At 53.2% G+C, this 25,060-nt stretch overlaps 2 protein-coding genes across 6 annotated transcripts; one reads left to right on the forward strand and one right to left on the reverse strand.

Moving 5' to 3' along the window:
* The first annotated feature begins 2,584 nt into the window (after positions 1-2,584).
* Positions 2,585-14,869, forward strand: Mslnl (mesothelin-like). 3 transcript variants are annotated; one of them, XM_087573374.1, is made up of 17 exons: positions 2,585-2,872; positions 2,947-3,023; positions 3,433-3,533; positions 4,310-4,430; positions 5,371-5,491; positions 8,844-8,929; positions 9,110-9,236; positions 9,314-9,504; positions 9,873-9,963; positions 10,161-10,302; positions 10,639-10,826; positions 10,898-11,053; positions 11,136-11,263; positions 12,612-12,742; positions 12,859-12,953; positions 13,308-13,557; positions 14,430-14,869. In XM_087573374.1, the coding sequence occupies exons 3-17, from the start codon at positions 3,491-3,493 to the stop codon at positions 14,618-14,620; spliced, it is 2,061 nt and encodes a 686-aa protein (XP_087429500.1). In that variant the 5' UTR covers positions 2,585-2,872; positions 2,947-3,023; positions 3,433-3,490; the 3' UTR covers positions 14,621-14,869.
* A 293-nt stretch (positions 14,870-15,162) lies between these two features.
* On the reverse strand, positions 15,163-21,254 carry Msln (mesothelin). 3 transcript variants are annotated; one of them, XM_087574010.1, is made up of 17 exons: positions 20,971-21,254; positions 20,646-20,736; positions 20,260-20,303; positions 19,907-19,953; positions 19,479-19,599; positions 18,841-18,926; positions 18,349-18,478; positions 18,063-18,256; positions 17,744-17,834; positions 17,569-17,668; positions 17,144-17,322; positions 16,789-16,944; positions 16,561-16,703; positions 16,356-16,483; positions 15,971-16,065; positions 15,454-15,640; positions 15,163-15,383 (listed from the first exon to the last, which is right to left on the reverse strand). In XM_087574010.1, the coding sequence occupies exons 2-17, from the start codon at positions 20,731-20,733 to the stop codon at positions 15,295-15,297; spliced, it is 1,878 nt and encodes a 625-aa protein (XP_087430136.1). In that variant the 5' UTR covers positions 20,734-20,736; positions 20,971-21,254; the 3' UTR covers positions 15,163-15,294. The 3 variants fall into 3 exon arrangements, with proteins under 3 accessions (XP_087430136.1, XP_087430135.1, NP_113846.1); XM_087574009.1 differs by having other exon boundaries at positions 20,857-20,981; NM_031658.1 differs by lacking the exon at positions 20,971-21,254 and having other exon boundaries at positions 15,164-15,383; positions 20,646-20,823.
* Between the last annotated feature and the right edge of the window lie 3,806 nt (positions 21,255-25,060).

Below are 25,060 nucleotides of genomic sequence, written 5' to 3' on the forward strand. Positions count from 1 at the left end.
CAGATGCATGCAATCCCATACATACATAAACACGCATACGTGCACTCACATATACACAGAAATGTGCTCACACACAAACACGTGCACTCATACACACACATAAACACATGTGCACTTACCTACAGACACACATAAACATGCAAATATTATTATAAAGAGAAAGAAGCAAATCTCCCCCGTGGTGGGCAGATCCCTGCTGGAGCAGGAGGCAAAGCAGTGACTGGCACCATAGACAGTCAGCACCCTCCGGGGCACAGGAGCGTCAGGTGGGGTCCCTGGACAGGGGCAATGTTTCTCTGAACTTCCACCACCCATCCTACCTCCCAAAGGACACACCAGCTGTGAGAGCAAAAGAGTGTGACCTCGTGTCACAGGCTCTGCCAGACTTCAGCTGTGCCAAGCGCCAAGTGGCCTAGGCGGCTTCAGTACACCAGCCATAGCTTGCTATCAGGGGAGAACCCCAATGGGCAGTGGTGGGAGAGGTCTCTGAACTATCCCAATGGCTAGGTACAGAGTGGCAAGTAGTGAAATAGATGGAAAGCAGACAGACAGACAGACAGACAGACAGACAGGCCAAGTTAGAGGAAAGGTGGAGCAGAAGGCCTGAGCGAGGCCCTACTCCAGAAAACACTCTAAAACGATGTCTACCTAGAAAATCCCCATCGGGGTTGGGGATTTAACTCGGTGGTAGAGCGCTTGCCTAGCAAGCGAAAGGCCCTGGGTTCAGTCCCCAGCTCTGAAAAAAGGAAAAGAAAAAAAAATCCCCATCAGTCCTCATGGTCTCCCAGGCCCCTGTACCTACCCACTTGATTGAGCACCTGCTCCCATGCCAGGGGGATGTCCCCAGATGAGGCTCCAGAGTCCCAGTAGGGATCCACCTTCGTACATTCGCCCTCAAACTGTGGCTATAGGGCAGGCAAGGTTGAAAGGATATAGAGCAATTACTTATACAAGGCTCCCTGGAGGAGGGGCCACCTAAGACAATGCTTGCCTGGCCAGCACTTCAGGCAGGATAGCTAAGTGTGGGCAGTGTGCTGAAGGCCTTGCCCAGGGCTCTCTGGCACTTACTTTGTGCCCTAGAGCCACTCCCCCAGCCTCTCTGGGCCCCCATATTCTCATCTGGAAATCCAGGATTCGAACTAGCCCAAGGGCTGTGAGAGGGTTCAGTTAGTTACAACAGGGAGAGGGAGAGGATGTGGCCCTATCGGCTGTGACTCTATTGCTATGATCACTTGTTGATTCTGGGCCTAGGGCTACCTAGAGGTCAAGCCCACAATGGGCAGCCCAGAATCTGACCTCTGCCCAAGCCAGAATGTGGACACTCTCCTCCAGCCTACCTGAGCCCTGGAGGTAGGTGGAGACCCCTCACCACATGACACCTCCTCCCAGAGGGCGTCTCTGTGTCCAGCGTATCCTTGTAAGCCAAAGCAGGGGCTGTAAATTAGTGGTAGAGACTTGACTAGCATGCTCAAGGTCCTAGGTTCAATACCAGGACCTCAGATGAATACAAGCACAAAAACAATTCCTTAGTCAAAACCTGTCCCCGGGTCAGCACTGGAGTCAGAGCTCCATTGGCAGTCTGCCCTTGACCCGGGTTAATACAGGGGCTCAGGGTCAGCCTGTTCTCTATTCTTGGGACCTTTTCCAAAAGGTGTCCCCAGGAGTTTGCCCGTCCAGAATGGAGTTCCCTAAAGTGGGTGCCGCTCACTATTGCCAAATGTAGCTTCTGGGAGTTGCTATGTTGGTTACACTGGACCAGATGGAAGCCCAGGAGCCCTGTGAGACCCATACTGAGCAAGATTCTGAAGTAGCCAAGCTGTCTGAACACAAACCTAACGGGGCACCCACCAGGCAGGACTCTGGCACTCCTGGGGGGTGGGGCTATGATCTGCTGTTACTACAGTTGCAGCCTTGCACGGGCCACAGAGCAGGTTTGATGGTTACCTTTGGGTGCAGATAGTGATTATGTGGCTTCAGATCCACACTCCAGGAACCAGCCTGGCACACTCAGGACCCATCTGCTTCAGCCCAGAGGCAGCGTCTCAGGATGTGGTAGGCTGGAAGTCCCCCTTGCATACCTTCTTCCTCACCCTCTCAGATGCCTGGTGGGGCCATCATCTTGGCCTTTGTGCTGATGATTGTGCCCTGAGATTTTGGCAGCAGCTTCCAGGCCCTGAGTAGAGCCATCGGCTGGAATAGCTGTCCAATGTATACCTCTCCGCCTGGTCACTGTGCTTCACAGCCCACATGTCTGCATGGCACTGTCCTTAGCACCCGTGGGGTGTCCATGCCCAGTCACCATACTTGTCTCTGCATGTCTAATGTCCAGTGTGGGGACAGCTTGCCTGTGTCAGCACTGGGGATGCACAGTCTGTGCAGATACACCTATGTGCTCAGAGACGAGACATACGTGAATTCAGGCTGCCCCTCGTCACACCCTGAATGAAGCCGGGCCTCCAGGGGAGGTGTGTGCTGGGTGCCTGCCAACCCTGAGCTCAGCCCAAGCTCAGCCTGAGTTTCTCCTGGGGCTGAAGAGCAGGTGTGTGCTATGCCTGGGCCCGAGGGGTTGATACAAGCATCACCTGGCACAGTCTAGTCTCCTTCCCACAGGCCTGCCTGGCAGGTGTGGCGGTCACAGTGGATTGACGGGCAGAGCAGTCCCGGCCTGGCTACTGGGACAGTTTTGCAGATGAGCATGAACCGTGACAGCTCTGTCTACACTCTGCTGCAAAGATGGGGAGAATCTGAGCCTGCCTGGATCTCCGGCATCCGGAGCACCTGATCTATTGTATCCTGTGGCCATCTGGTCAGAAGTAGCCTCTTCCCTGCCCTGGACAGCACCTTCACTACCAGACTCTACATTCCGGCTCAGGTAAGACCTGACCCCAAGGGACCCACAGCGCTGCAAACCGCTAAGCATCTGAGCCTGTTTTGCTCCCCGCACAGGTAGTGACCTCCCCGTGTACCTCATGGGCCTCAGAAGGACATAGGAACCCAGAAGTCATCAGATTGTGCACCCCGAGGTAGGGAAAGTCAGTGGCACAAGGCAACAGAGCCAACAGCTCTGGCCGAGCCCCCTCTTGTCTTCCTAGAACCGGGATCTCAGAGACAGCTGACGGCTGGGGTTTGGGCCATGAGGTGTGGGGGGCCCCTCTCCCCCACTGCTTGGGAGATTCACTGTGAGATTTGCTAATTGGATACAAGGCACTCATGGGTCCCCAGGGCCCAACCTGTGATAAGAAAGGCCAGGTTCACTAGCTCCTCTCCCCTGCCACTCCCTGCCGTTGTGACGTTTGTTTGTGGGGCTGTTTTCCTCCCCAGGCAGGGTCAGATACCCTTCGAGCTGTTTGATACTGTCTCTCTTTCTGTTTCTCTCTCTTTCCGTCTCCGGTGAAACTAACCTGAATCGCTCCCTGCCTCACATCCAGTCAGGCCTGGACCTCCCACCCACAGCCTTTGGGCTTCCCTGCCCTGAGACGCTTCAGCCAGGATGAGCAGAACTCTCAGACGGTTGGCTATGGGCTCCAGAATGGGTGAGAAAACACTTCCACACGGAAGGGGATGCCTGGGGCTCTTGGGTGGCTATGGGTCATGTTGCCGCAGAGGTGGGGTATTGATGCTCCGGCCATCCCACGCACGTGAACCCAAACCTGGGGACCTGCTGCAAGGGAAGGAAGAGAGGAGACTGAGGTCCCTGGGACGCAGGCCAGCTAGTGTGGTACAAAAGAGCATTGGAACCACAGTTCCACCAGCACAGTGCTAGGGGTCCTAGTGTGGGCAAGACAGGGCAAGACATAGACCAAGCCCTCTTTGGTAGTCCTGGCATAAACCAGGCCAGGTCCCAAGGAGGCAGGGAGGAGAATGGTCCATAAAGGACATCAGAGCACTGTCCTGTTGTCTTCCACAGGCCCTTTGCTGCTGTGTAAGAGATTTTGCTAAGAGTCTGCTCTGTGTCACTGTGCCTTCCTCCTGGGCTGGGAGACCTGTTATGGCCCACTACAGAAAGGAGAGGCTTGAAAGAATATGGAGTCTCTGAGTTTTGGGGTCTCCGTGTTCAAACTATAAGCACTCAGAGCAACAATCAAGGAGGCACTTACACACATGTACCTGTGTACGGAAAACATACACATACTTGAAAATACTGTGTCCCAGTATGTCCCAGCAGACATACTGCACGCAGGCCCAGGCTATGTGCACAGAAACTGATACGGCTCTGCAAGCCTCCTCTAGGTCCTCATTCTAGGAGGGGCTGTGGCTGAGGCGGTCACAGGGAACTCCTTCTCGTGCTCTCACCAACACTCTGTTGCAGGCACGCTGGCGAGTCCTGGTCTCGCCCTTCTCCTGTCCCTCACCGCCCACTGCTCGGGTCCTCAGACTAAGGACTTGCCCAAGGGGGGACTAAATGCTAGCGAAGCCAACACATGGGTCAGGTGAGCAAAACCCAAACTGAGCATATTGTTTTCTGAGATGGGGCATGGAGAGGAGGAGTGGTCCTGAATCCTCTGTTGGTGTTCCCAGGGGAGGGACTATGTCCAGGGTCTGTAGGTAAGGCACAGACAGGGCCACTGTCTGCTATCACTGACCTAGAGGGCCTAGCCTGACTTCAGTGCTGCTCGCTGGCCTGCTTCCAGTGTCCAGTGTCAATTACATGGCGGCAAGAGAAGCCTTGACCATCAGGGACTTACAACCTCAGTCAGTATCCCCCAGGCGTCCCCCCTGGAGCTCCTGGTCATCACCCATCACTGCTTGTAGGGACCAGGGCCTTCAAAGTCATCGCTATTCCCTAAGTCATTTTAGCTTAGTCATTTTCTTCGGTCTAGGGCTCTCAGGCCTGAGCTTGACTTTCCCATTTCTTGGGAATCCTGTTCATCAATGGGCCAGTTGTCAAGCAGGACCAGGGTCCCAAGTATGACTAGACAAGCCTGGGTTAGCGTCAGAGACACCCTCCCCACAGTAGGTGGATATTATATAACACCCTGAGAAAAGTCCAGAAGATGACCTCACCTATGGTCACCCAGCATGTGACCCTGTACCCTTCAGCAGCCATCAGGACTGGTCCAGGCCTGAGCCCCAGAGTGATGGCAGGACCCATGTTAAGTCCCACCCAGCTGAGAACCTGGCCCTAACAAGGTCCTCTAGGATGGATGATAGAAGGAGGGAAGGAAGGGGAGGAAGGAGAGGGGGAAGGAGGAAAGGAGGGGGGAAGGAAAGAATATTTTATCTGTAACAGGTACTCCCTGCCTCTTACTCCCCAATGGTGGAGACGGCTGAGAGATCTTAGTCCCCCTGCAGTAGCCAAAGCCTCCCTTGCCTTTTTTCGCGGGTCTTTCCCTTCAGACACCCACACGGCCTCCTTCTCCTCCCGCACAGGGACAACACCTCCCTCCTGCAAAACTTCTGGTGCTTGCCAGCCAGCCAGCTGCCCCGGGAACAGCTCTCCAGTTTAATCAGGAGCCTGGCTTCACAGAGGGTCGCACTCAAAGCCTGGCAGGTAAGTGCTTGCAAGGGCCGAAAAAGCACAGGCGTTTCGGGCTAACAGACAGGAACACAGGTGAAGGGGCCATTTTGCAAGGGCTTGGGGGGTTGGCACACAGCTTTCCTGAAGCAGAGGGCTGTCTCCAAGTCATCCTGGCAACCTCCAAACCACCTAGAATGTGACTCTTTGGTGGCCCCACTGTAATAAGTAGTCTGTCCCTTCTGAGGGGAGGCTTCTGCTACAAGATGACCAATGCGAGTACCCACATTGGGTGGTTCCAGCAAGTCCGTCTACACGATGCTTCGGCCTCAACTTGAAATGGCCCAGGTCTTGTCTGCTGCTTCAGGCTCCTCCCTGGGCTCACTTAGGATGTGATGCCTCCTTGGTCTAGCCCCAGGACTTATGAGGAAAGATCTTTTAGCCCATTGGCCTCTCTCCCACCTGGGGCTGCAAGAGCCCCGACCAAGGCCGACCGAGCCCACTTGGCCCTACATCAGACCAACCATCATCTGCCCAACTTAACAGAAGGAAAGAGCTGGACAGTGTGGCATGGGCCTTTAACCTCAGCCTTTAGGGACTGAATAGGGGACTGTCTCAACTGTGCAGAGAGATCCTTTATTTTTTTTTTAAACAACCTTTCACAAGTGTGCACCTAACTTCAAAATGCCCAGATACTCATTGCACAAACTGATAGACTGGAAGGGGAAATGAGTAAATGCACTGTGCTAGCCGGTGCCGTCTGCTGCCTGGCAGGGCAGATCAGGTATGGCAGAGGAATCGCGAATACAGAGGAGCTCATTCAGAAGTTTAATTGCTGGAGCTGGTATGGCGGACAACTTTACCGCACAACGGAAAGAACGCATGCTTGGTAAGAAACGAAGACAAACCCATCACTGGCTCTAAGATCCACCTTCCCAAGCCTTACAAAGAAAGCATCCAGTATCCGCTCTCGGAGCACAATGAACTTGAACAAGAAGTCAATTGCAGAAAGTAGATGGAGAACTCTCAGATACTTGGATATTGAACAACACACTCAGGGTTTTCTCTGTATAGTCCCGGCTGTCCTGGCACTCACTGTGTAAATCAGGCTGGCCTTGAACTCACAGTGATTTACCTCCCTCTGCCTCTAAGAGCTGGAATTAAAGGCATGCACCATCACCGCCTGGCTGAGGAACACACTCTTTAAAATAGATTTATTTTATATGTCTTGCTGCTTGCTGTCATGTACATGTCATGTACATCACATGCATGCCCAGTGCCTGCAGAGATCACAAGAGGGTGGGAGACGCCCCAGAACTGAAGTTATGGGTGGTTGTGAGCCACCATGTTGGAGCTGGAAATTGAACCCAGTTCCTCTGGAAGTGCAGCCAGTACTCTTAACTGCCGAGCCATCTCTCCAGCCCATGAACAAAACTCGCAAGATTTTATTTCTGGGGGTGAGGTCTTGTGTATCCCAGCCTGGCCTTGAACTCAACGTGTAGCCAAGGATGGCCTTAACTCTTTTTCTTTTAAAGATTTTTTAAAGTAATATGTATGAGTGTTTTTCTGCACATATGACTATGTACCATGTATGTATGCAGCGCTGGAGAGGGCCAGAAGAGGGTGTTGGATCCCCTGGAACTGGAGTTACACACAGCTATCAGCTGTCATGTGAGGGCTGTGGACCAAACTCAAGTTCTCTGCAGGAGCCGTTAAGGAGTCCCCTTAACCGCTTGCCTCTCTCTCAAGCCCTCAGTCCCAAACTTAAAAACTCGTGAAAGTTAAAAACCTTCCAGGGGCTTGGATTTCAGGTGTGCACTACCACATCTGGCACCAGGACAGTTGTAAAAAGGGTTTGAGCTAAATGAAAATTTAAAAATGCCTGCCATGTTGAAATGTGCTGGAATCCAGTGGCATGGAGGCTTACACAAGAGGATTAGGAGTTTGAACCCGAGCTACAGAACAGAGCCTTGTCTAGAAGAAAGAAGACTTACCCAAACCAATGGGATTCAGCAGGCACGACAGCGGACTACAGCTTTGCATGCGTGTGTTAGGAAAGAGAAAGATGCAGGGCCTGCACGATGGCTCAGCTGGTAAAGGGTTTTGCCACTAGCCTGACAAACTGATTTTGATCCCAGAACACAGATGATGGAAAGAGAGAATCGTCTCCCACAAGTTGTCCTCTGGCCATGTCGCAGTGTATATACACCACCACCACCACCATCACCACCACCATCACCAACACCATCATTATCACCACCACCATCACCACCATCACCACCACCGCCACCACCACCACCACTGCCACCACCATCACCACCGTCACCACCATCACCACCACCACTATCACCACCACCATCACCAACCATCATTATCACCACCACCACCACCACCACCAACAACAACAACAAAAAAAAAAGCAAAAGCAAAACATCTGAACAGTGTAGTATTCTATCAGGAAATGGGGGAGGGGGGCCGAAAGAAGAGACGAAAAACCCAGAAGCAAAAATGAACAAAGCCGGAAGGAAATCGGCACCAGAAGCTGCTCCTTTGTACCGGCGAAGCGCCCCTAGCCACACTGATAGTGGAAACAAGCAAGGCTTTGCCACATGCCCCTGGACAAAGGGATGGAACAAATGTCTATCCGTGCACAGCTGTGACAGCTTAGAGGCAGTGAACCTGTCCCCTGAAAGGCAGAAGCTGCCATTACCCCCTCCGGGAACATGGCGACAGCTCGCCACGATAGGCATGATGTATTCCTGACATCTCGGTACTCAGGAGAATCGAGTTCAAGGTCAGACAGACGACATAGGGAGACCCCTATAAAGGAAAGAAAAAGAAGGGAGAGAGGGAGGGTGAGGGCAGAGTGGGGAGGGAAGACGGACATTTTCTAGGCAAAGCTGACCCACTTTAACCCTCTGTAGGGCTGCTCGCCTCGGGTGAGTTAGAACTTATACACAGTTGAACAACTGCTGCAGCTCTAATTTGAACATCTGGATTTTTATTTTTATTTTTTGAGTCACAGTCTCTACATAATCCTGTTGTCCTTGAACTCACTCTGTAAACCAGACTGGCTTCCACCTCACAGAGATCCCCCTGCCTCTGCATCTACAGCGCAGGGATCAAAGGCGTGCGCCACCCCACCCTAGTCTGACTTTTTACTGCAGTTTGTCCATCTGCTTCTCTCAGGACTGTCTTGTCTCGGGCCTTGTTTTTCCACCTGCCTTCTCAACTCTGTGCTACTCCAGGTTTTCTCTCACACATGTCTCCAATTCCTTCTTAAAGTGTGTCTTCCGCTGAGCTGGGGTAGGGGCTGGGCAGTGTCCCACCAGGGTCAGGCCACACTGGGCAGACAGTAACCCGCTGCCTGACTTCTACCCCTGCTCAGCTCAGCTGCTTGGCCAACCTTGCTGCACGGCTAGGTCTCCAGGACGACTTCCAGTTCCACCCGCCCAACCTTCTACTTTTCTACAAGTGAGTATCCCTGCCATCAGCAGGGAGGTTTGAACCCAGGACATCAGTGATTATCTTCTTATCATGTGCCTCCAATTGTGATGGGGCCGCCACCGCTGGTCTTGGGCCACCCTAGAGATATGGGGAAGGCTGGTGGGAGGCCCAGTCCTGCCTCCCTGACTTCCCTCCGCTTGTCTTCAGCCTGAGCCAGGTGGGGGACACTAACTGCCGGGCCTTCATTCACCGCGCTGCCCAGGGGGACACAGAACTGCTGGCCAACCTACCCAACCAGAGAGTTGCTCTGCAGCGCACAGCCTTGGCCTGTCTGGTAGGTACCTCAGGTGGAGACAAGATTGAGCAGCGAGGCCCAGTTACCTGTTCATCACTGACCTACTGTCCCTGCAGGGGGGACCCCACCTACCGCTCAGTGCCTCAGACCTGTGGCTTCTTGGTGTCCTGGTATGTGACATGGAGGCACCACAAATTGTGACCGCAGACCCCAGTGTCCTGAAGAATCTGCTTCACTGCCCAGGGCTTACTGTCATGCAGACTGCTGCCCTCAACACCCTGCTGGCCAATGGGAAGACGCAAATCGGGTGGGTGGGGTTTCTAAGAATCGGTCTTGGGGGGGGCGGTGGTCCAGGGAGGCTAGAGGGCTTCCTTCCTTCAGATAAGATGGGAGGGGCTTGAGGTTTGAACCCAGGACAGCAATGATGCCTCCTTGAAGTCTTACTGTTCTTTGAACTCTAACCCCAGCCTCGACCCCACTCTGACATTACAGGTTGAAGCAGTGAGGTGCAAGGCTAAGGGGGCTTCCCACTTAGGGTTCATAGCAAGACAAATCCCTAAAACTCTGTGGGTACTGGCTAGGAATCAAGAGCCTATGAATATTCTTTCGGCCTGCTTAGGAGATGGGATAGCATATTAGACTCCAATAGAGTAAGTACTGTCTCCCATGCACCAGGCCTCCTGGCTCCTGGAACCTGGAAGGGCTACAGGCCCTGGGACCTCTGGCTACCTACATCAGCCCCCATCTGTGGGAGAAGGTGCAGGAGGTAGGAAGGTACCCGGTGTTGGACTGGCTGTGGGTACCACCAATCCATCCAGGACCATGTGTGTCACACAGCTACTCTGAGCCTTGAGTGGTGACCCTGGGGGCTCTTATCACACAGCACAAAGGGCCTGTGGGGCAGAGGGAGGCACTAGGTTAACCCTTCCTATGACTGGGAACAGACACACTTGCCTCTGCCAGGCTGTGGGGTTGGACTTCTTTCGCAGCGTGGTGGCTGCTTGCCGAGCAGGCCAGCTGAGCAGACATGATGCCAGACGCTTCGTCACCAACTTCCTGGAGTCCAAAGCCAATTCAGTGTCCTCAAGGTCCAAGCGGCGCACAGGTCAGTGTGACCACCATATACTAGGGACTCTATGCCTCCCCAAGTCTGGATTCCTAATCTTGATCCAGTCTGGGCAAAGCTCTTGGTTAGAGACCAAAAATGAGGAGCAAGTCAAGGCCTGGTTATGGTCAGAAGTAGAGGCTAGGCATGGTGGCACTTAAGGGGCTGAGATAGGAGGATCTTAAGTTTGAGACCAGCTTGGAATACATAGCAAGATTCAGCCCTGCAAAAGCGAAGAAGAACAAAATGTGGGCCAGCATTAAAGATGGGTCCCAAAGCCAGTAAGCTGTCATCTCAGGCCTTCACCCGCCAGCAGTTCATCAGCACCCCTTGCAGGGAGATCCTGTGTCCGTGGCAACATCACAGCAGCCACCCTGCACGACGACCTCTTCCTGGTGCACTATGACTGCACCCAGCTGGAGTCCTGCCTAGGCACACGTGTGCTCAGGGCCAACCTGGACCCATTGCTCCAACACCCGCTGCCTGCAGAGTGCCAGCATGTTGTCAAAACCAAACTTGCTCAGGTGTGTGGATGGTCTGTGTGGGGTGGAGGCTGGAGGGCTCAGCTACAACTTAAACTGCCCACCTGCCTCAGATCTACCCACATGGCATCCCCGAGGACCAGCTGCACCTCATCCCCTCGCTGGTCTACCTCTACTCCCTCGCTGAAATAGGCCAGTGGAACATCACATCCGGAGACACAGTGATGATCCTGCTGGCCTCAGACGCGGCTCTGGACAACCAGACAGAGGTGAGGGTGCTAAGGCTGGCAATGGGGCGGGAGCTGGCTGGTCTGGTTTACCCAGCCCCACTGAGCCTGGCGCTGTCTCCAGGCAGTTCTCCAGAGGTTCTTGGACCATAACGGCAAGGTCACTGGAGCTCTTCTGGTAGCCATCGGGAGTTCCCGTCTCTGCTGGATGAGCATTGAGCAGATCCAGATCATCCAGCCCTCAGAGTTCCGGTGAGCCTCTCAAGCAGCCACCTTCCTGACACGAGGCACGGGGAAGCTGAAGTGGGGAGAGGGAGAGGAATGGTCCAAGGCACACCACCAGAGGTTTATTGGACTACTGTAAGACAATGTCACAAATGGCAGGGGAGACGGCTCAGCCTGCAAAGTGCTTGCAGCACATGCACAGGGACCTGAGCTCAGATCCCCAGCATCCAACGAAAGCTGGAGGTTATCACCACACCTGTAATCACCACACCAGCCCTGGGGAAACAGGGACAGGAGGATCCCCGGGGCTTGCTGGCCAGCCAGACTAGCTGAAATAGTGAACCCCAGGCCAGTGTCCCAAATAATAATTGCTACTGAAGTGAAATTCTGCACTGTGCATGCATGCACACACACACACACGCCCACATGCACACGTGCACACACACATACACACACACAAACACGAACACACACACATGCACGCACACACACGTGCACACACATGTGCACACATACATACACACACAAACACGAATACACACACACATGCATGCACACACACATGCACGTACACACACATACATACACACAAACACGAACACACACATGCATGCGCACAACACAAACACGAACACACACACGTGCAGGCACACACATATTCATGCACACACATGTGCGCACACATGCACAAACACACACATATACACACAAACACGCACACACACATGCACGTGCGCACACACACAAACACGAACACACACACATGCACGCACACACACACACGCATGCACGTATGCACACACATACACACACACACTTCATAATGGTGCTTGCCAAGTCTCACAGCCTGAGTTCGATCTCTGGGTCCCACAGTGTGAAAGCAAGTACTGACCCCACACATGTACCGTGGTGCATCCTCACACAAAAATAATATTTAAAAAAAAAACTTAAAAAGCATAAAATGAAGAAAGGAAGCCTCACAAACTGAGTGGCTTAAAATGAGAAATATATCCTCTAAGACTTCTAAAGGCCAGAAGTGCAAAATCAGGATGTCCACAGGGCCAGGCCCCTCTGAACCTCACGGGGAAGTCTGTCTTGCTCTTTCCTATGTGTCTGTATCTAAACCCCCACCTGTCATACGGACACCAGGAAGTGGATTTAGGGCTAACCTAGGAACTTCATCTTCTGCGATTTCATCTGTGAAGAAATTTATTATTCCCAAATAAGGCCACTTTCTGAGGTGTACCCAGTGGGTTCAAATTTGGGTGGCTATACAGAGGGCAAGAGGAAATCAGTGCTTTAGAGGATGCAGAGTACACTCAGTGGTCCCATCAGGGCCTTTCAAGACTTCTCATCCGCCTCATCCCGCTCGCAGGCTGGCTGGAGCTCCAGACGTCTCTCCCTGCCCTCAGAGTCGGAAGGACGTGCTCTTCGCCAAGGCTCATGAGGCCTTTAGGAACACCAGCAATGTGGGAGAATACTACTACTTAATACGCCCCTACCTCGGTGAGCCCTGTACTGTGCTCCTCTGCCTCTCCTTAATATACCCTTCCTTTACCCTTTGTGTCACCCCCCCCCCGCAAGTCCTCTGCTTCCTCGGCTCTCGTCACTGCTCCCTCTAGGTGGTGCCCCCTTGGAGGAACTTCAATACCTGGCCCAGGCCAACATCTCCATGGATATTGACACGTTCACCAACCTCAACCCCCTGACGTTGAAGGTGGGCCTGGGGGCTACCTCTGTTTTGTTTTCTTGCAATGGGCTCTTACTCTGTAGCCCCAGTCTGGACCTCACAACCCTCCTGCCTCTGTGTCTTGAGTGCTGGGATTACCGAGATACACCACAATGCCCAGCCGGGAGTCTTGTCTTTGTGGTTGGCAGACAGAGTGGGGTTGGCCAAGCTAGGAATCCCAGGTCTCAGATGCATGTGCTCCAAAGTCAGAGGAGTGCAGCTGGCATTTGACCTCTGCCCCTCAGTCCTGGGAGCAGCACTGACCGTGTTGGGTCCTTCACAGGGAAGGGTACCCTTACAGATCCTCACACCTCCTCCCCAAACCTCTGGCTTCATTTGCAGAGCATGGGTGTGGACAGTGTAAGAAGTCTGCTAGGCCAGAACGTGGGGGATCTGCAGAAGGCCCGAAACCATCCAAACGTCATCCTGTGGATGCACAGTCACAACATGTCGGATCTGTCTGAGATGGGCCTGGACACCAGCCCCACGCTGCCCTATGTGACCAACAGGCCCCCCAACACTGCCTACCCACCATCCAGTTTGATCCAGTCCTCCGATCTGTCAGGGAATGATGGTGTTTCCCACGCCTCAGGTATGGCCACAGCCTTTGCTCCCTTCCTTTGCAGACCCCTGGCTGTCCCTACCTTTCTTTTGCCTCATGGGAACTGTCATGTGTCACAGCTGACACAGGTCATTGCCTAACGAACCATCTACAGTGACACAGTTGCCTCATCCAAAACTTACCAAACCAGGACCAAGCCTAGTGGCCCAGGGTTATAATCCCGGCTATTCAGGAGGCTGAGGCAGGAGGACTGCAAGTTTAAGACCTGCCAGAGCAGCAGAGCACGTTTAAAGCTAACCTGGGAAACTTGGATGTAACCTGCCTCAAAAATTTATACACAGGAGCTGGAGAGATGGCTCAGCAGTTAAGAGCATTGGCTGCTCTTCCAGAGGTCCTGAGTTCAATTCCCAGCAACCACATGGTGGCTCACAACCATCTGTAATGGGGTCTGATGTCCTTTTCTATCATACAGGCATAGATACAAATAAGAGTCCTCATACACATAAATAGCAAAAAAATTTAAATTATATGCATATGCATGTATAACTATATGTATTATATGTGTATATATACATACATATATGTATTAATATGTGTGTGTACATACACACACATATACATATGTACACACACATGTATCAGTGGATGTAGCTCAGTGGAAAGAATTTGCCTAGCCAAGTACAAGGGCCCAGGTTCAATCCTTGGATTAAACAAAAACAGAACAAATGCCCCCACCTCAACTCAAACCACAAGAAGGGACCAGGCTGGGACCAGAAGCGCAGTCGTGGATGGGCTCGTCCACTGGCCCTCCCATCTGTCACCACCACAAAGGGGAGGATACACAGAAGGGACTCTGAGGGCATCTTCCAATCAGGATTAATGGGTCCCTTCTCCACCTGCAGGAAGTCCTCCAGTCCATCTGTCACTTGCTGTGGCTCTGCCCTCCAGCCTTCTGTGGCTGCTACTGTGTCAGTTACCTTCGGGACAAATGGCCACTGCTCACAGGACATTAGGACTCTGGCCATTGCCAATGGCACTGACCCACGACAGTCAGACCCCTGAACATCAGATTCAGGAGAACTGGAGCTGCTAGGTGGAACAGGACACCTGCCTAGGCTGAAGTACATGTTTCTGGCCCCCAGGGGGACCTGCTGCTGTGTCCCCCCTCCTAGGAGGATGACTCTGAGCCCATAAGGCACTAGAACCTGCCCAACCTCAAGGACCAGGTGGTATAGAGTTCAGATCTTCTGACCTATTCCAAGACAAGTGGAACTTGGTGTTACTTGAATGTCTCTTGCCCTCACTGGTGGATCTGAATAAAGCACAAGGCTACTGTACAGCATGTCTCTGTGAGAGCCTTGTTGGGGACAGAATCCTCTTGACAGGGTCTAGACTGTGGTGGCCTCTCACCCCTCAGCTAGAGTCTCAGGGTTTCCACTACCCTTGGAAGACGTCAGCAATCATACCAGGAAGGCCTTGAATAGCTACTACTGCCTGCCTGGGGAGGGGGGGTTACCATATTTCATTCCTCTTTCTAAGTTAGTGGATGGGGAGGATGAACATGGAGAACTGTATTTCTGTGATCACAAGAAACTCCAAAGTCATTCTCTCGACTTGGGAACACTGCAGGACATCTCAAGGGGGCACATGCCACTGTTTATTGGGTTCAAGAATCCTCAAACTTTGGCAATGACCCCTGGTATCCCCTCCTGGTCAAGATGGGGCTCGACAATAGAGCTGGGACCAGGAGCCTTAGGAGTGGTGGTCTCAGCTCAGTCTTAAAGCTGAGAGCAGAGCTGGAATCCATGCAAACACAAATCCTGGCCCAAGGAGTGGGGCTCCACTGGAGAAGGCCTCTGCAAAGAGAAGAGGCCACTCAGATTCCCAACTCCACCCCCAGCTCTGCCCACAGGCAGCCCAGCTCACCTCGGACATTGAAGTCTAGGATCAGGTAGCCATTGGGGATGCCACCCTGAAGTCCCAAACCCAGACTGTCCAGGTCTTTCTGCTGCTGTCGGAAGAGCCAGTCCCGGACAGGGCTTTTATCCTCCTCAGTCTTCAGGTCCCCAATGTGTGGCCCTAGAAGTTTCTGTACCTCAGCCACACTCAGCCCCTGTCAGAGCACAGGGCAGCCATCAGAGTCTCTAGGCCCCGAGAAGGTTGGAGGGTCCACTGGGAGTAAACCACAGCCCACAATACCTCAACCCCTATAAACAAGGGGCCCTTCAGGAGGTCATATATCTGCCAGCAGAGCCTGTCCAAATTCCCCCCTCACAAGGTCCAACCTGTCCTCATGAAGTCCTGTCTTTTGTCCCTCCTATACCCCTGCTTCACACACGAGGCCCTCATGAAGCTCTACCTGACAAAAGGTAAGGACCCCACCAACTCCCAAGCCCTTCTCCTCAGGAAGCCTGGTGACTGTATAGTTCCTACCTCTACTTACCACCAGGGCATCCACCTGCAGCTTCTTGAAAGTGGCTATGTCCATACTCACATTGTGCTGGCTGAGGGCCCGCAGGTCCTCCCTGGAGGCCCCACCTGCAGATGTTGAGGGCTCAGTTTGAAAACCCTCAGCACCACACAGTCCCACTCTTAACTAGCACACTCAATTTCTCAGAGATTATCTTCTTCCGAGGCAATATCCAAGACCTTCTGTGCTCAGCAACCATTGGACCACTCGGGCCAGAAGGGGTTGGAGAGCCAAAGTCATCAGAGTCAGATCCCACATATGCCCAGACGTGGGGCAGGGAGAGGATAGAATTTGGCATATGACTGTGGGGTCTGTAGTGGTCCTGTGGTGGCTACCCCTAGTGTGTGCCTTGACTCACCCAGAAATGTCCTGATTTTCTCAAAGTATTCCAGCCCGCTCACGTTCTGGAAGGCTGAGCAGGCCTTCTGATAGAGGATACCCAGATGCCTCTGGCTGCACTTGTCCAGGTCATGGAGCCCAACCAGCCTGGGGGACATCGTAGGACATGTCAAAGATTAGGAAGCTCTGAATATCCGCTCAGCCCTGCAGGCACCTGAACTCACCACATAACACTGGAGGGTATAGCGTGCAGATCCTGGGGGCTGAAGTCACATAGGTAACTTAAGGGGATGTTGTCCAGGGCTTTTACTATGTCCTCGTCCAGCTTGCCTCCTCCCCGAAGATAGCAGGCGACCAAGGCAATCACCTGTGGGAAGAAGCCACTGAGGCACCTTGGAGCAGGGAAAGGTGCATCCCCCATCAGGCCACATGCCTCATGGGGTAGATGATACCTGAGCATCCATCTTTTGTCCTTTGCTGACTTTAAGCAGAGTATTCACTGTGTCTGGTGAAGTCACATTCCACTGCCGGATGTCCTCAGGGCTAACGTATCTGAAGAAGTGGCCCAGCTGCTTGATCAGGGACTCGGGATAGCCTTGTGGGTAGGTCTATGGAAGAAGGGGCAGAGTAACTCCTGGAGCCGTAGTCCTGGATCCCGCAGGCACACGGGAGCCCATTAAGAATTACCTTGTCGGGGGCTGGGGATTTAGCTCAGTGGTAGAGCGCTTGCCTAGGAAGCGCAAGGCCCTGGGTTCGGTCCCCAGCTCTGAAAAAAAGAACCAAAAAAAAAAAAAAAAAAAGAATTACCTTGTCCAGTTTGTGCTTGAAGATGCTGAGCTGCTCGTAGGTAAAGGGAATTTCATTCACAAGGTCCATCTGGCCGGCCAGCAGGGTACCATCGACACAAGCCTCCAGCTCCCAATTCTGGTAGAAGATGAGGTTTTCATCCACCACGTTAGGCTCCTTCCCTGGAGGGCAGGCTTTCTCTGCAGGGGTAGGCAAGAGTCAGAGGCCCCTCTCAACTCTCTCTCCTCCCACACCTGCTATGACACATTGGCCTCAGTTTACCCACTGACGGCAGTCCTATTCACCCCGTGAAGTTATGACTGACCAAGCCAAGGAGACAAGAAAGGGCCACTGGTAGGAGTAAACGGAACGCTGCAGTGCTAGACCCCTTGTCCCTACTTGTCCCATCTCCGTCTGCTACCCAACAAACATGGCTCTGGGCTCACGTTCTGTGTCCCGCCGGAACCTTGGGTGTGTGACAGTCCACTTAGACCCCAGCCTGGAGGGCTCTCTGGAGATGCCTTGCAGCCATTCAGTGATAACATCCTAAGGATGGGGGGGTGGTAGGTTGAGTCTCAAGGTCTAGCAGCCTCAAAGCCAGGCTGGGTATCAGGACCTTACCTTAGGGATGCTGTGGACAATGGACTCATCCAACACTACCAGCAAACCCTGCAGGGCATCCAGGGTGGAGACTGACCACGTCGATGGGGGACTGTCAAGAAACAAGGACACGGCTCAGAGACCAAGAACATGGCCCCAGACAGACATCGGGAGACAGGAGCTGGGACATACAATACCTCTGTTGAGAGGTCGGGAGTGCAACCTCCTAGGGAACAAGACCTGACAGAATACAGCAGGGGAGACCTGGCCCTAGAAAGCCCAGTCTGGTAATGAATAACCTCAGGTGTAGTTGCCTATATGCTAAGCCACTCCTACTCACCCATAGGGGGCTCTTCCACTCCTCAGAACCTCCCTGACAGCCTTTGCCTGGCCTTGGTCCAGGGGTCCTCCGCATCTTGCCAGCCAGGGGAGGAGGACTTCCGAAGATTTGGCCACGAATTCCCCAGGCAGGTCACAGGCCAGGCCTCCGAGAGCCCGTGCATCCGTCTCACTCACTTGAAATCCATACACACCCTGCACACACAGCCAGCTTCAGCACCTTAGGGGAACAACCAAGCCCCCCCTTTGTGCTTTGTCTACCTCTAGTAGATGATACCATTCCAGACCTGGCATTTCAGAGCCCCGGTCAGCAGCCTCTGGCGCTCCAGAGATCTCCGTGGGAGTACATTTACATTGGCTTTAGAGATGAGGGAGAAGAAGTGGGCACAAGCCTGTTGCCCCGGAAACATGGCTGGACTATGGAGAGGGGGGTATGCTGATTACTGTGTAAGTGTACAGACACACAGACAGACACACACACACATAGACAAATACAGAGACACAGACACAGACAGACACACACACACATAGACAAATACAGAGACACAGACACAGACACAGACAGACACACACATAGACAAACCCACAGAGACAGACAGATGGATGGACAGACAGACGGATGGACAGACACACACACACACACACACACACACACACACACACACACACACAGAGCACTCCATTAAATGCCTCCCTGACAAAACCACCCAGTCACTGCACATTGTAGTCCAGGGTTAGACAGTGGGAGGATGAGACCAAGTCCTCAGCTTGAGGCCTACTTGAGGAAGAGCAGCAGGTCCAGTGGGAGAGCATCCAGTTCCTCGTTGGTGAGGTGCTTAGGGAGGCGACGGGCCAGACAGCGCAGCTGCCGGAAGACCAGGACATGCAGCTTAGAATGTTCTAGGCCACAGCTCTCAAGGATGGCCTGGGGCACCCCAGTTCCATTCCACCCTACATGCCACAGGCTGTACCCTGGCTCTGTTCATAGACTATAGCATGAACATCCCTTTGCCTCAAGAGCCAGGGACAGGTCTGTCTTGATCTGGAATCCATGAACGCTCATCACACTGGCCTCCCTCTCCCCATCCTGAGTCATGCCACCATTGACCATATTTTGAGGACAGAGCCTTGAAAGACAATGCAAAATCTCCAGGAGAGGGACAGCCAGATCAGCTCAGGCTTGGGATAGCAGGCCCAGAAGAAAGGCATTCAGACCCCCAGAGAGCTGAGCCCCCAGAAGATACACAAGCTAGTGGTCAGCTTAGGCAGCATGAGGAGCTCTGAGGGGAGCCACTAGCCAGGACCAGACCCTGAGTTGGCATGAAGATGAGCAGTGGTATTCTACAAACTGGTCACCAACTTCCTAGTTGCAGTGTTTCTCCCTCATACCATCCAAGGACCATAGTAGGGGACTGACCTGATGTACTTGGAGCACGATATTCTTCTGTCTCACAGCCATAGCCAGCTCCTTGGCGTGTCCCATGCTTAGGCCAGATACCTCATCACACGTGAGGCCAAGAAAGAGGCCTGTGGGAAGACTGGGGACAGGGCTGGGAGTCTGAACCCACTGTCCCTCTAGAAGTACTTCCCTGTCCAAAGCGTCCTCCCTTCAGAAGCCTGGACTTCTTGTGACCCTCTTTGGGACAAGTGATAGCCTGGAGGACAAGGTGCTTGTGCCCTGGAACACAGTCCTTCCCCTAACTCTGAGCCAGCCAGATCAGGAGGGAGTGGGTAGAAAGATCACTCAAGACCTTGAGGAATGACAGTTTGGGAACCTGGATGTCTGGCACCTGCTCACTCAGCCCACAAGGGGCTCCTGAACGCCCCCAAAGCTGCTGAACCCACCTGGCAAAGTCAACGGTGCCGGTCACAGCATGGAGAAGTGCGGCCTCCTAGGGGGACAAGGCCTGGCTGACATTTCCCAAGCAGATAGGTACTTCTTTACCCAAGAGTTTGGTCTCAACTGTTTCAAGGCCCAGGTACTGCCTGAGTCTGGCTACTTCTGGGGCAGGGGACTTAACTCCCAAGGGCCCCACTGCTTCCCAACTCAGTTCCTTTCGGGATTCAGCTACAGCCAGGATCCTGCTACTCTCTGGGCTCAGAGACACTTTTCCCCACAGCCCTCTTTGAAAATCGACACCAAGCAATGGTATGTATTCATGTTAAAGGTACATCACCCTGCAGCCCCAAGACCTCACCTGGCTTGTCCTTGTAGTCTGGGTCTGCAGAAGTGGCAACCACCCTGTGGGCCAGAGGGTACAAAGTTGAAAGAGAGGCTGGGGCAAAACTGCTCTCTGGCCCAGCCCTCTGCATACCCCACTGGGTGTAGAGAGAGCTAAGGCCCCTGCACCCCTTTGTGTCATATGACCTACACTCCGTAGGCCCAGGGATCTTCCCCACTAGGAGTGTCCTCACTTTCTAGGCCTTTCATTGTTCTCAGTCCCTAACCTTCCTGGGACTCAAGACACCTAGCGACGGCCCAAGGAGAAAGCCAAGGGCAGGTAGAGCCTCATCCAAGGTCCCAACTCATGAAGGCCCTGGGTTCCCTTACCTCTCCCTGGAGATCAGCCCACCCCATACTCACCAAGACTAAGGAGAAGCAGTAGAAAGCTGCGGCTGCAGATGGGGCTTCCACAGGACCCCAGCAGGGGTTGGGCTGTTGGCAAGGCCATGGTCTGTGGATAACAATGGTTCTGAGGTCCCCACCTGTCCCACCCCTCAACTCACACCACTGTTTGGACACAGTGAGGGGCCTGTTGGCAGTAGTGTCTACCGGGCAGACTCCCCACACTGACCGCTTGCTTGCCGGGGCCCGCCCCTAGGAGAACCAGCCCTCCTTCAGGGAGGGGCCCTGGGTCTGAGTCAGCTAGGTGGCTCTGCTATGAGGCCCAGTGGGCAGCTGAACTCACCCTCCATCCCCACAGGGCAGAACTTGAAGCATAGGACAAAGAGGCAGGGCTGTCCCCTGCTCAGGTTGTTACTGGTTGGTTCCCTGTTTGTACCGGGGGCATTGAGTGGTTCTTGCTGGGGCTTTCGCTGGTCCACCCTTGGCCCTGAGGCATGGGGCTGAAGGTATCTGTGACTTGCACAAACACAAGGCCCGGTCAGGCTGACCACGCTGTGGAGAGAGGTGATGTCTCTTCCGTGTCAGTCCCTTTGGGTGACACGGCTTCTCTGAGAGCTTTTCAAGTTCTGACATGATCAGGAGAACTGGTAAATAAATGGGTACCAGATTGTCCCCTCTGGGGTGGGGTTCAGGGGTTCTGTGGACAGGGTGGGTGCAGAGGTGTTCCTTTGAGAATCGTCCTCCTGAACAGTGTGTGGGACTGTATTCTAGCTGACTTCGCCCCACCCCTGCTCAGAATATGGGCTTCTCATCCCCCCATGTACGGAGCTACCTGGACAACCCAGCAGTAAGGATTGTCTAGGGAACCCAGACCCCACAGGCTAGGAGGCTCCCACACTAAGAAGCCCCAGAGCAGGCAGAGCAGGCTGCGGACCAGGAGATGATGTGAGGGGTAGGTGAGCCCAGTAAAAAACCAGTCTCAGTGTCTCCCCTCAACCTAGGAGACTATGCAACCTGCAGCCAGCCTTATGTGAACCAAGCCCTAGTGGGAGCAGCAGAAGAGCCTGGCCTCTACAGGCAGCCTCAGGCCCTGGAATCTGCATCTTTCACACCCACATCTCAAGAGACTCAGATGGGAGCCACTGTCTTACAGTTACATAGAATTCAAGATTCTGGTGCCCATTCAGCTGGGACTAAAGACGCATCTCAGTGTGAAACAGAAAATCCCACAATGGTTCCATCAGCATTGTGATATGGGGTCCCTGGAGCTGGAGGAACACAGGAGAGTGGTTTAGATGCACCCCACCCCTCATCACCTAGGATCAGCACCAATCAGCATCCAGTGTCACTTATCACTTGCACACCTGCAGAGCGCCAACTGTATGCCAGGCCTCGCTGGTCTTGTCTAGGACTCTAAAATGGGACCCAGCCATGGAGAGAGCTGACTGGCTTTTCCTTATGGCCAGGCCACATTGCCCCTTATTCTCCAGGTGGCTCTGAGCAGACTACAAGCTCCTCAGCATGGAGTTCGAGGTGAGGTGGGCATTCTCCTTCCTGCTCCCTCCAGCTAGGGTGAAGGGTCACAGTAAGAAAATCACAGCCTCGGGCTGGAGAGATGGCTCAGCGGTTAAGAGCACCCGACTGCTCTTCCAGAGGTCATGAGTTCAATTCCCAGCAACCACATGGTGGCTCACAACCATCTGTAAAGAGATCTGGTGTGTCTGAAGACAGCTACAGTGTACTTATATATAATAAATAAATAAATCTTTAAAAAAAAAAAAGAAAAAGAAAATCACAGCCTCAGGGGTTGGGGATTTGGTTCAGTGGTAGAGCGCTTGCCTAGCAAGCGCAAGGCCCTGGGTTCGGTCCCCAGCTCCAGAAAAAAAAAAGAATAGAAAAAAAAAATCACAGCCTCTCTCTGCTTCTTTGCCTGGCGCTGTGTCTACAGCCGCGTGCACAGCCTCCCCGCCCCCCAGCCTAGTCCAGGGCTAGCCCTGAGTGATGGGAAATGAAGTCAGACCACATTCCTTACAAAGTTCAGGCTTGGGTGAGGGTGGGTGGGATCAAAAACCAGGGATGCGTTGTCAACCCAGGGGCCACCTGGTTCTGCCTTAACCCCAGAGGTATCTTGAGGCCAGCTAGGGTTACACAGCATGTGAGGAGCAGAAGGGGAAGTGAGTCCTTGCCACCACCTTGGTGCGGCTGGGAGGAACACCCATGGTGGGCAGTTCTCAGAACCTGTGCTGTGCTTGTCTTGACCCTTGGCCAGCTGGGCCAGAGGTGCCAAGAGGCACTGATGGAGATGAAGATTCACACTACCCACTGTGCACTTTGGATATGAGTAATTACTGACCTCTAAGTTAGCATAGATTCTCCTGTCACTTTGACCCCCAGAAGGCCATTGTGAACCCTGAGCGTGGATCTAGGAAGTACGGACCCCAGGAAAGTCCCTGGCACCAGTTATGAGAATCCCCAGCTGAACTGGAGTTTCCAATACCACGTAACCAGCACCAGGCCGTCCTAATGGGAAGTGGACCAGGAATCACTCACAGGAGACTTGTTTGTACTACCTGGCAACCCTGTGTCCCCCATGTGACTTATGTGCCCCCCGACCCTCACTCTGGAGTTCCTTTCATGTCTCACCCCAGCACCGTAGGAAAAAACCTGGACGGGGACAGCTTTGGCTGCTGCCACAAAGGTGCAGTCAATTCGGCACCATTGCAGGCTCAAGACTTGGGTGCTGGAGGAAGAGAAAGTGTGGGGAGCCCCTTGTCCAGGTCTCCAAGGGTTGTAGTGGAGCCAGGCAGAGCATGGTGAGGTGTGCCGGGGCAACAGGGTGTGGAGCAGTCTACATTCCTGGCAGATGCCGATGGTCTGTGTACAGCGAGAGGGGAGAGCAGCTGACCAGGTGGGAGATAGCTGACTTTTATCTTTGTCTATAGTTCAGTTTGCCTGAGTGTGGAGTCCCAAAACCCACTGCAGCCCGCTCCCTCTCCCAGGTCCCCAGCAGCTAGCTCTCCCATGGAAAATACTAATAAGCTGGTCTCCTCTGACTCAGTTTCTTCATCTAGGAAGTAGGTGTAGACAGATGGTTCAACCTCTCTGGATGTCCCAAGAACAAATGAGTGCTGTTCCAGGCATCTGGGAGGGAAACTTCTCATGCCCTGAGAATGTGTGGGTGGGGATCCTGTACAGAGCTACAGACGGGCCTTAAGCCAGGCATGAGCCATGTGGGGGAAGAGGGCTGCTCTCGGAACAGGGCTGCTCTTGGCCCTCATCTTGGGGAGTCAGGAGAGAATCAGACTTGGGCTTCCTTCTTACTGTTTATTTTCCGGGGAGGGGGGGGGACAACACTGAGATAGCATATGCCAGAGCTACAGGGCAAGACAGAGCATGGTCTCTCAGTAGTAGGTCCACTCATCTCTAGGAGCAGGATGCTGAACACAGCCAGGCCACAGAATCCTTTAAGATGCTTCCAGATTCAAGCCCTGCTGTGGATACTACAGTGGGCAAGCAGTGGGCAGGTGAGAGGGCTTCGAAACACAGACCCAAGGCTGGGTCAGAGCCACTGGCTCACGATGCGGAGATGACTCAACCCACCTAACCCTGGTGGGCATCCAGAGGCAAAGCTACCATAAATGCCACAGTGTCCCTCTCAGACTTTAGTCCCCACTTAGTAGAGTGACCTTAAAACTAAAAGATCTCATTTTCCCTCTAACTCTTCCATTAGTTAGTAATTCCAATTCCCAGCATAGAGTCCGTCCCTGCTTTTAGTATCTACACAAAGAACTAGACAGTGGCCCAGTGGTGCAGCATGCTCACAGGAGGCCCTGGGTTCCCCAGAACACACACACACACACACACACACACACACACACACACACACACACACCTACCTACAGAAACCTTCTGTTTGCAGAACTGAGTTTACACAGCTCCCATCTCTGACCTTTTTCCATGAGTAGGTTTCTATTCTGCACAGTTGGACCCAACCCTAATCTTTCCAGAATTCAACAAGGCTGCCAGGTAGAAGGGTCAGTTTACAAAATCAACAGAGACGTAATGACTAAAAGATGCCAGGCAGAACAAACATGGATAATACTGTGGGAAATAATGACCGTACATTTTATCGAGAAACTTAAAATGTGATTATTATCACATCGGTTGTTTTACTTCGTTTTGATCTTCTAAAATTACAGCCACATTTAGGAGTCAGTTCTCTCCTCCAACCATGTGGGGCCCGAGGATCAAACTCAGGTTGTCAGGCATCAGACCTTTACCTGATGAGGCCACCTTGCTGACACAGTCTGATAGAGCCTTGGCTGGCCTGGAACTCACTCTTTAGACCAGACTGGCCTCAAACCCACAGAGATCTGCCTTCCTCTGCCTCCCAAGTGTGGGACTAAAGGTGGACTTAATCATACCTGGCTCCT

The sequence above is a fragment of the Rattus norvegicus genome, chromosome 10 (genome assembly GCF_021556685.1).
Source record: "Rattus norvegicus strain SHRSP/BbbUtx chromosome 10, alternate assembly SHRSP_T2T, whole genome shotgun sequence".
Classification (NCBI taxonomy): domain Eukaryota; kingdom Metazoa; phylum Chordata; class Mammalia; order Rodentia; family Muridae; genus Rattus; species Rattus norvegicus.